Source organism: Lepidochelys kempii, chromosome 19 (genome assembly GCF_965140285.1).
Source record: "Lepidochelys kempii isolate rLepKem1 chromosome 19, rLepKem1.hap1, whole genome shotgun sequence".
In the NCBI taxonomy this organism is placed as follows: Eukaryota; Metazoa; Chordata; order Testudines; family Cheloniidae; genus Lepidochelys; species Lepidochelys kempii.
In genome coordinates this window covers 3,198,213-3,209,031 of record NC_136398.1, presented here as the reverse complement: position 1 = coordinate 3,209,031, position 10,819 = coordinate 3,198,213, and the positions used below count along the sequence as shown (strand labels likewise).

The 10,819-nt window shown below is 52.4% G+C and overlaps 1 protein-coding gene across 2 annotated transcripts; it reads left to right on the top strand.

Annotated features, from left to right (window-relative positions):
• Positions 1-1,296: 1,296 nt before the first annotated feature.
• ADPRS (ADP-ribosylserine hydrolase) lies at positions 1,297-7,963 on the top strand. 2 transcript variants are annotated; one of them, XM_078849399.1, is made up of 6 exons: positions 1,297-1,534; positions 3,124-3,220; positions 4,188-4,395; positions 4,511-4,695; positions 5,899-5,999; positions 6,594-7,963. In XM_078849399.1, exons 1-6 carry the CDS (start codon positions 1,309-1,311, stop codon positions 6,884-6,886), a joined length of 1,110 nt encoding a protein of 369 aa, XP_078705525.1. In that variant the 5' UTR covers positions 1,297-1,308; the 3' UTR covers positions 6,887-7,963. The 2 variants fall into 2 exon arrangements, with proteins under 2 accessions (XP_078705525.1, XP_078705524.1); XM_078849398.1 differs by having other exon boundaries at positions 5,758-5,999.
• Positions 7,964-10,819: the final 2,856 nt, after the last annotated feature.

Sequence of the window (10,819 nt, the reverse complement as noted above, 5' to 3'; positions counted from 1 at the left end):
CCTTGGTATCCTGCTGTTAATTGATTTATCTCATTAGACTGACCTCACACTTGGTAAAGCAACCCCCATCCTTTCGTGTATTTATACCTGCTCCTGTATTTTCACTCCATGTATCTCATGAAGTGGGTTCCAGCCCATGAAAGCTTATGCCTAAACAAATGTTAGTCTCTAAGGTGACACAAAGATTCCTCGTTGTTTTTAATGTAATGTTGTCGGCGGAGACTCCAGGCAGCCTCAAACAACTGCTCTGAGGGGTATGAACTGCTCTAGTTCTCAGCTGGGGTCACCTCTCAAGCCTAATGGGATTAGGGTGACTAGCTGTCCTGATTTTATAGAGACAGTCCCCCTATTTTGGGCTTTTTCTTTGATAGGTGCCTATTCCCCCCTCACCCCCTCCCGATTTATCACACTTGGTGTCTGGTCACCCTAAATGAGATTTAAATATCACTAGTGATAACTCCTTCACTGTGGATCCAAGTCTGGAGGAAAAAGGAAGGGCAGGAAGGTAGGAGCACCCCGCGGTGAGTGCTGCTGAGCGACCTCTTCTCCCCCCAGCCCCATGCCCAGGGCACAGACCCCAACCTCCCTTGGGGTCCAGCAGGAGCTTCCTCTACTCCTGAGCTGGGGCCCACCTCCAGTCTCCTCCCCTTGGGGCCCCGCCCCCACCTCTCCCAAATCCTAGCCCCACCTGACCCCTGCCCTCTGCTCTAGCCCCGCCCTCCCATGGGGCCCCGCCCCTCCTAGGTCACCGCTCCTGCGCTTTAGCCCCGCCCCCTACTCTAGCCTTGCCCTCCCCTGGAACCACGCCCCTTCCTCTCAGGTCGCCCTGCCCCCTGCTCCAGCCCTGCCCTCCCCTGGAACCACGCCCCCTTCCTCTCAGGTCGCCACTCCCCTAGGCCCTAGCCCCGCCCCCTGCTCTAGCCCCGCCCTCCCCTGGAACCACGCCCCCTTCCCCTCAGGTCGCCGCTCCCCCAGGCCCTAGCCCCGCCCCCTGCTCTAGCCCCGCCCTCCCCTGGAACCACGCCCCCTTCCCCTCAGGTCGCCGCTCCCCCAGGCCCTTTCCCCGCCCCCTGCTCTAGCCCCGCCCTCCCCTGGAACCACGCCCCCTTCCCCTCAGGTCGCCGCTCCCCCAGGCCCTAGCCCCGCCCCCTGCTCTAGCCCCGCCCTCCCCTGGAACCACGCCCCCCTCCCCTCAGGTCGCCGCTCCCCCAGGCCCTAGCCCCGCCCTCCCCTGGAACCACGCCCCCCTCCCCTCAGGTCGCCACTCCCCAGGCCCTAGCCCCGCCCCCTGCGCTCGGCCGGAGGAAGATGGCGGCGGCGCTGGCGGGCGGCTCCCTGGGCCGGGTCCCCGCGCGGCTCCCCCCGGCCCGCGGCCGGTTCCGGGGCTGCCTGGCCGGGGCGCTGCTCGGGGACTGCCTGGGCGCCGCCTTCGAGGGCAGGGACGTGGTGGGGCTGCCCGAGCTGCTGCGCTACCTCCGCGGCCTGGAGCCGCCGGGCCGGGCCGGGGGCAGCGCCCAGGAGGCGGAGAGCAGAGGTGGGGGCCGGGCCGGGCCGGGGTGGGGCTCACGCCGCCGGGGGCTCCCCCGCCCTCCCCGTCCCCTGGGGCCCGAACCCCCCCCGCACCCCCTCTGTCCCGTTCCCGTCCCTCGCGGGGCCCGAACCCCCCCCCGCACCCCCCGTGTCCCGTTCCCGTCCCTCGCGGGGCCCGAACCCCCCCCGCACCCCCCGTGTCCCGTTCCCCCCCCCTCGCGGGGCCCGAACCCCCCCCGCACCCCCCGTGTCCCGTTCCCCCTCCCTCGCGGGGCCCGAACCCCCCCCGCACCCCCCGTGTCCCGTTCCCCCCCCTCGCGGGGCCCCAACCCCCCCGCACCCCCCGTGTCCCGTTCCCCCCCCCTCGCGGGGCCCCAACCCCCCCGCACCCCCCGTGTCCCGTTCCCCCTCCCTCGCGGGGCCCCAACCCCCCCCGCACCCCCTCCGTCCCGTTCCCCCCCCCTCGCGGGGCCCCAACCCCCCCGCACCCCCCCGTGTCCCGTTCCCCCCCCTCGCGGGGCCCGAACCCCCCCCGCACCCCCTGTGTCCCGTTCCCCCCCCCTCGCGGGGCCCCAACCCCCCCGCACCCCCTGTGTCCCGTTCCCCCCCCTCGCGGGGCCCCAACCCCCCCGCACCCCCTGTGTCCCGTTCTCCCTCCCTCGCGGGGCCCCAACCCCCCCCCGCACCCCCTGTGTCCCGTTCTCCCTCCCTCGCGGGGCCCCAACCCCCCCCCGCACCCCCTGTGTCCCGTTCCCCCTCCCTCGCGGGGCCCCAACCCCCCCCGCACCCCCTGTGTCCCGTTCCCCCTCCCTCGCGGGGCCCCAACCCCCCCCCGCACCCCCTGTGTCCCGTTTCCCTTCCCTCGCGGGGCCTGAACCCCCCCCGCACCCCCTGCATCCCGTTTCCCTTCCCTCGTGGGGCCCGAACCCCCCCCGCACCCCCTGTGTCCCGTTCCCCCTCCCTCGCGGGTCCCCAACCACCCCCCGCACCCCCTGTGTCCCGTTTCCCCTCCCTCGCGGGTCCCCAACCACCCCCCGCACCCTCTGTGTCCCGTTTCCCCTCCCTCGCGGGTCCCCAACCACCCCCCCGCACCCCCTGTGTCCCGTTTCCCCTCCCTCGCGGGTCCCCAACCACCCCCCGCACCCCCTGTGTCCCGTTCCCCCTCCCTCGCGGGGCCCCAACCCCCCCCCCGCACCCCCTGTGTCCCGTTCCCCCTCCCTCGCGGGGCCCCAACCCCCCCCCCGCACCCCCTGTGTCCCGTTCCCCCTCCCTCGCGGGGCCCGAACGCCCCCCCGCACCCCCTGTGTCCCGTTCCCCCTCCCTCGCGGGGCCCAACCCCCCCCCGCACCCCCTGTGTCCCGTTCCCCCCCCTCGCGGGGCCCGAACCCCCCCCCCCCCCGCACCGCCTGTGTCCCGTTCTCTCTCCCTCGCGGGGCCCGAACCCTGAGTGTCTGGAAATACAGCCAAGTCTTTTACACTCCAGATTCACAGAGAATTCCCCTGGCAGTAGAGAGATGGGATTGGGATTCTAGAGGGGCAATGGGACCTCTTGGTGTTTGGATGATCATCTGGTATTTTTGCCTTCTCTTTCAGAAACGCTCTGCTACACAGATGACACAGCCATGGCCAGGTGTGTGGTGCGGTCCCTGTTAGCCAAGGGAGAGTTTGATGAAGTTGATATGGCCAGGAGGTAAGGAGCTGCAGTCAGCACAACAGGGAGATCTGTGTTGCTTTTGCAAGTAATAGAGAGTGAAAGCTAAGCAGCCACTTTGAGCTGTTCCCATTCAATCCAAGAAAGTGCAGAGGAATTCCGTCTGAAGTGGCCGCCTATTTGTGTGGAAAGACTAAAAAGAGCATGGCCCCAATGCTGCAATTTGGCCTGTGCCTGCAGGGTTTGTGCCCTACTAGATTCTCATTGACTTCAGTGTTATTAGAGCGGCATCTCAAATCTGATGTTGAAACTAAACGGGGAAAACTGTCAATGTACCACTTGTGTTGTAAGCAAACAAGTTCGTATACTTTTGTTGTTAAAAGCAGTTCAGTTTTTCAGAATTGTTTCCTTTCTAGTGTACTTATTGGTTTGTATACTGTTTCCTTTTTGCACTTCCCTGAGCTTTGGGCAATGAAAATCCATGAAGTCAGTTTGTTTTATAGTCAGTTTCCCTTTCAGATACTTGGTGCTGAAGTGTTTGGGTTTCAAATGCTGAAAGGCAAAGGTTTAATTGTTTAAAAACTGCCTTCCTTGGACTTGAACAAACAATATTTCTGCCTACGTGTGACTAGTAAAAATGTTTCCAGTTATTTTTTAAAGTATATCTTAAAACAATCAAAAAGTCAAGAGCTGAAACCAGTGATTTCCACAAATAGATGTAGTTAGTACAACCACAGGGTCCAACCTCTGTTATCCTCATCCACCCAGGTCTTTGGGGCAGGGATTTTTCTTTCTATGGTACATATTTGTACAGCACCTAGCGCAGTGGGGCCATGATACTTGCTGAGATCTCTGGATGTTACTCTGATGCAAATAATAATAAGGCTTTATAAAAGCTTCTTTCAAAAAAAGATTTTAGTAGCAGACCAAATGTAAGTTGACACTGTCCTTGTCCAGTGTGGTTTTTCTAATTCCTGTGTAATTGCTGCTGTTTTACCTTTGGCAGATTTGCTGAGGAGCATAAGAAGGAGCCGGATCGGGGCTATGGGATGGCAGTCGTCAAAGTGTTCAAGAAACTTCTGAGCCCCAAGTGCAGTGATGTGTTTGAGCCAGCCCGAGTGCAGTTTAATGGGAAAGGCTCCTACGGGAACGGTGGTGCTATGAGGGTAGCAGGCATTTCGCTGATTTACCCTGATGTTCAGGATGTGAAGAAGGTGCATTGCAGGGGGGTTGTTCAGGCACTGGGGCACCCAGATCTCTGCTGATGGGATGGGGTTTGGTGATTATCTTTCACTCTGGTTTCCTAATGATTTTTTTTTTAATCCACAGTTTGCGAAGCTCAGCGCTGAGTTGACCCATGCCAACTCACTTGGCTATAACGGAGCCATCCTGCAGGCTCTGGCAGTGCACTTGGCCTTGCAGGGAGAGCTCAGCCGGGAGAGCTTCCTGGAGCAGCTGATCGGCCACATGGAGGATGTGGAGGCAGATGATAAATCTTTGGCTGATGCACGAGCGTAAGTAGGGCTGAGTAAGCCCCTCTATTAGTTGCATTGTGTCCCCCATATGGAATTTGATCTAGTTCACAGCAGTGTCTTTCTCTTGACTCTGTACAGCTGTCTACCTAATGCCTCATAGATTGCATTCTGTCCTGTCTCGATGATATTCTGTGCATGGGAAGTGAGATTTTCCTTCATGTCATTAGGCTGTGTTTTGATTTTAGCTGCATGGCTTTTCCTGTGACTGGGAAACTCATGTGTTTGAAAAATACAGACTCATTGCCTCTCTCTAGAAGCAGCTTGCAGAGCCTTTCTTGCCACACACTCAGCTGCCATGAGCACATCTCCCAGTCTGTCCCAGTGTGAATGTCCTTAGAGTGAGGAATGAGAAACTCCTCCAGGTTCCATTTCCCTCTGCCTCTCCCTCTCAGTCCAAACCAGTTCCTTTATGGAGTGGAAGAGTGTGGCTGTGATTCATAAAAGCCGTCCAGTCAGTTGGGATATTGCTCTGATGGCTGCATGCTGCTAGGTCTAGCTTCTCCTCCCTGTTCCGTAAGCAATTTGTGAGACTTCATAGAATCACAGAGTTGGAAGGGACCTCTGGAGGCCATCTAGTCCAATCCCCTGCCCAGAGCAGGACCAATCCAACTAAATCATCCCAGCCAGGGCTTTGTCAAGGAAATCCCCTTCTAAGGAAGGGGATTCCACCACCTCCCTAGGTAACGCATTCCAGTGTTTCACCACCCTCCTAGTGAAAAAGTTTTTCCTAATATCCAACCTAAATCTCTCCCCACTGCAACTTGAACTTCAGTTAGTCCTCTTCCCATATCTGGCCTTTCCAAGAGAGTGGACTTGCTGCAGACTGGTAAGATGGGTCCTTTTTTCTCCTCTGAAGCCCTCATTCATTCATTTCAGTTTGACATGCTCTCAGAACAGGTTTGCTTTGAGGTTCTTGCTCGTTCTCCGCATTTGTACAGGAGATCTCAGTAGACAAGGCCATGGTTCAAACACCTGGAAATGTGGGAAGATTCACTCCTACAGCCGCATATATATAGCCACTAATGTTTTGTCTTCTGGAAGGTCTGCCTCCTGGGAGCCCTCTGGACACCTCTTCACATGCTGGATTGTATTAGATCAAATCATGCAGATTGCTCCCTGGTGGCAGGAAGGGAGAAGTCACTGGAGCAGAGCATTTGTTACATTCCTGTCTCTTGTCTCCAGGATGGGTTTTGAGGAATTACCATTTTCAAGGCGTCTTAAGAAGATCAAGGAATTTTTGGAGCTTAGCACCATTCCTAAGTCAGATGTATTGCTTGAGTTAGGTAAGCACCTTTCTTCCTACAGGGATTCCGGAAAAGCCATGGGACTGGGCCAGCTTAGGGAGCCTGTGGTTAGTGCTTTCCTGGATTTCTTGCTCGCCAGACCAGTGGGGGTTGGATGTGTTGCAAAGACTTCTTGTGCACTCCCTGTGGAAAGAGTAAGTGTGTGAGTCACTGTGCAATGACTCCCTCCCCGAGGGCAGCTTTGGTGGATGAAAGGCTATCTTTCCAAGAGAATAATAATGCCTAATTTTCCAAGATCTCCTGTTAATGACAGTCCGTCAGTCAGAACTTCCTTCTGGACACCTGGCAACCCAGGGATGTTACAGGTTAGGCTGTGCATGGGCTAGTTCGGTGCATGTTCCCTGACTGGAGTGGCAGGGGCATGCTGATCAGGAACAAGACCAGCGGAGAGCATGGGATGGAAGGAAACTTGCATAGCATCTATTCACACTTCAGCTAGCTTGAAGCAGCCATATTAAAGTTTGAAATTGCCGTAAGACAAGCTCATGAACTAAAGGGAAGGGATTCTGTTGTGGAAGGTTAGAGATGTAACTGTCCTGCTCTGTCACTGAGTGTGGTTGGTTTCATTAACAGGCAATGGCATTGCTGCTCTGGAGTCTGTCCCCACTGCGATTTACTCCTTCTTGCGCTCCATGAAATCTGACCCAGATATTCCTCATCACTACAACAACCTACAGAGGGTCATCATCTACTGCATCTCGCTGGGTGGAGACACAGATACTATAGCTACCATGGCTGGAGCCATTGCAGGAGCGTATTATGGGGAGGAGCAGGTACCCCCGTGCTGGGAGCAGAGCTGCGAAGCTTTTCAAGAGACAGAGATGCTGGCAAATAGCTTGCACGAACTCTACAGCCAACGACTTTGAGCCACAGAAGTGGTGTCTTGTGCCAAGGTTAAAGCAAGTGGCTACCTCTGCCTCACTGATCAGATCCATAGTAAATGGGTCGACCTTGTCTTTAATGATCTGTATCCTGGTCAACTCCAGAATGGCACTTGTTGTCATGTGTCGTATGGTAGAAGTGAGACTTGGACCTTGTTTTTCTGTTACAATTGATCTGGAGGGTGCTTGCACGGAGAGCTTTGGACGATGGAATTTGTCCCACCAAAGCACAAAGGCAATATCTGGTTTCTGATGAGATTTCTGCTTCTTACCAAGGCCGCCTCTCCTGTCAGTGTCTTGTTCTGTCATACGACTTGTCCAAGCTTCCTGGGTCTAAATTCAGGAACCATCTTCCTGTCATCTGTTTCCAGATTCCACAGACTTCTATTCAGATGTTCACAGTCTAACCTTCAGGAAGCACTTGGGTTGCGCTGTACCCATCTTTCAATTCTTTTGTTGTCTTTACTCTCTGCATTACACCTGTGCCTGACTCCCTAAACTTTCGATTGCTTTATGCACCAGATTGCGACCTTCCAGAATGCTGCTCTTGCTTTGCTCTCCTCCCAGTGCCTAATCAGTAGTGTGCTATGCTTGCACCCCATTCTGTACACCTGGTGTCCAGTGCATGTGGCTAGGTCACTAGTAAATCAGTGGGAAGAGATGTAGTAAAACCTAGTGGTACCTTAGGCCTAAATCTTGGTCCCAGGGAAGTCAGTGACAAAAATTCGAGTGACTTCTATGGGAAGAGGATGCAACTCTAATTGCTTTCAACCTCTGCACGTGGTTGGGATTGTCTATAAGTGGACAGAAGGACAGTTTCAGTTGAGAATTCACTTCTGTTAAGAAAGGGCTCATGTACTAGGAGACCCTACAAATGGTAGAGGATGTATTAGAAAACAGTGTTCTGCAGCAGGGTGTTTAAAAATGTGCCCAGTCAAGCAGGCAGAGAGGAAATAATCTGAGTCTGTATGCAAGCTGAATTGTGTAAATAATGTGTTTTGAAATGTCTATAGTAATTACAGAAAACAAAGAAATAAAAACCATCCTGTTTGCAGGCAGCTATCATATGGAAATGGGTATAAATCCAAATGTTCCAAAGTAATTTTACATATATATATTTTACTAAAGCTGGGAAGTGAACACATTACTAATAGGGGGCTTATTTCCTGCTGATGTCTGCAGAAAGTTATTGTGTGTACATATGAACAATCTGGTTGTAATTGGGTTATTCCTCACCTTTCCTGTACTTTGCTTCCCTAGAGTACCAGTCTATTGCGTGAAGCTTTAATGGATTTTCCGTATACACACGACTATTTGTCCTATAAATATGTGGAATTATGGGCCCACTATATTTATAGACTATGCTGCAGATCTGAGAAGTAAAACATGTCTTCAAGAGATTCTGCAAGAGACTTCAGAATTTTCAAGGAAGACATTTAAAAACAAATTTTCTATTTAAACTGATCTTGTTTTTCTTTTGAATGCAAAGAAATTGTGGAGCTTGCACAAGTTAGCTGTTTATAAATTCTAGATTTTCCTAAGCTAGGATTGAAATGTGCACCATAAAACATGCACAGGCTGTTTTTCTTAAAAGTAATCAAATCACTTAGGATCGTTGAAGGAAAATACAGGAACAGTGGCTAATTATCAAAGTAAAGGAGTTGTGTTGCATAAGTCAGCCATTAGCCTGGAGGCTTACCTGACCTCAGCCTCTTTAGGTAGCAAACTAAAGTTTGGACGACTTGGACAAAGAGATGTTCTTTATACGTGCTTTGCCTGTGGAGCCTTTCCTAGCTGGGGTAGAAATTCCTGACCGTTCAACTGTAGCTGAACTTGGAACCCAGTAGGGAAAATCTGTATGCACATTTGCGCAGACTGATTGGACTGGAGCCTGTTCTCCAGCGGTGGTGTGTAGGGATGGGATTTTCCTGTGTGGAAACCTTGTGTATCAGTGGCAGGCTCTTGAAGTGTTGCAATGAAAGTGATAGCTCAGCTGCAGAAGGCCTTGGTCATCTTCTGTGTCCTCTTTCACAGCTCTGCCAACCAGGTCCTGGTCTTTTCCTGGGTCCTTTGACGTTCATGCAGAGCACAATTCATCTACTGGTAAAAAGCTCAGTGCACTTCAGCCAGAGCAGATGTTAGTCCCCAGCAGCATTTCCCATATGTCCAAACATCTGTGACCAGACAGGCTCCCAGCAAAGAAACTGCACTCAGGCTTGTGTAGTGCATGCGATGATGAGTCATGAACATCACCGGAGCTATAGTTGATGGGCTGAGTAAGGGACTTGGAGCCAGATTTATAAATGATGCCTTAACACAACAGGAAAACCATTACTTTCCCATCACCTTCCTGTCTGGGCTCCCCACATTCTTACTGTAGCTTTCTAGGCTTCCTCAGTATCAAATTTCCTCTGCAGTCACCTCCTATAAGCTGCAGTATAATTGGCTGGAAAGTGCCCTGTGCGTGTTGTCTGTAGTTGTAATTTGCCAAGCCCTGTCCACCTGTGAAGCTGGGACACTGCATGAGACCATTGGGTCTGTTAGCAGGAGCAGAGAGATCTGTCCCCTCTCCTTGGGTTTCTTTGTTATAATATTGCAGACAGCTTTGAATTTTAGCGCAACTAGTTATTTCAGTGCAGAGGGTATTTAGCCTTTACCCTGCGTTATGTGCAAAGGTGTTTGTGCTGATGCCATCACAATGTGGGATTTGGGAATGATCCTGTTTGCGTTTTCCCAGATCTTGCCTCGCTGATGATAACGGTTCTGAAATTAGCCCTGCTCCCATCTCCCTTCACATGACTGATTTTGGCCTTTACCAAGCAGCATTGGTGGGGGAAGCTGCACTGGGTGCAAAAATAGTCCTAAGTGCACTAATGTGATAAGTTGACAGTAATTTTACTAGATCATAACTGCACTTTAAATGCCACCTTTGGGCTTTATTGTATGTCATTCTATTTATAGTTTTACCCTCTGCCTATATATTTCCATGTATGGGGGCAGCCAGCCCCTTGCAAGGCTAAATTACAAGGGGAATCATAGGAAAAGCTTTAGGCTATCCCCTCTGCCCCCCCCCCCCCCTTCTTTCAACACTCAGCCTGAAACTGCTTTGTTACGGTTTCTTAAAAATGTTTCTCCGGAAAGCAGGCTGAAAGCATTTCCAGGCCAATTAGTGGCATCTTGTGAGGAGCCAGGCCTCCTGCTTCATTTGCAGTAAGTTTAATTCTTGAAATCTGCTGTAAAAACTGTTCTCACAATGGCTGCTTTTGTTTACAAGCAGTGAATGGCGTGAGTGTCATGGTAAAAGTGCGGAACGCCTGTTAACGATAGAGGCAGTTTAGTGCATCAGTCATACCGTGCCCTGAGTGGCAATTGCATGCCCCCAAAGTATTTCAGTGCTGGAGTTTTCGCTTCAGAGTCTTGCTTGTAGAAAATATTTGCAATAAGGAGCAATAGGTGACAAGGAGTCAACTGCTGGAGCCTTGCTGCTAGAATCAGTTCCGATTAGTTATTATGTATAGTGCACCAAAAGTGTCTTGCACCAAAAGTGTCTTACGCCCCTAAATGTAACAGGGTTTAAAGGAACATGTCAACTTAAAATTCACATTTCTGCCTGCAAGTGTTTCGTTGGCTATAGTTAACAACATTCCCAATTAGGAGAGAAGAAAACAAACTGATATCATCAATGATGCTTAAAGCCCAAAGAACTGAGCTGCATTCTCACTGGCTTCTTTTAATGGGGAAGAAGGTAAATGGGTAGCATGGTCCGTATACATAGTGGAATTTGTTATGGTGGCAAGGGTGGTCATAACCAGTTAGCACAGTCTGGTACTCTTCATAGTTTTTGGAAGCTTGAATAGAAACTCTGCATTTTTACTTCAAATTCCTGTCTCCTTCCCCAGCATAGAAGGCACATGCTGC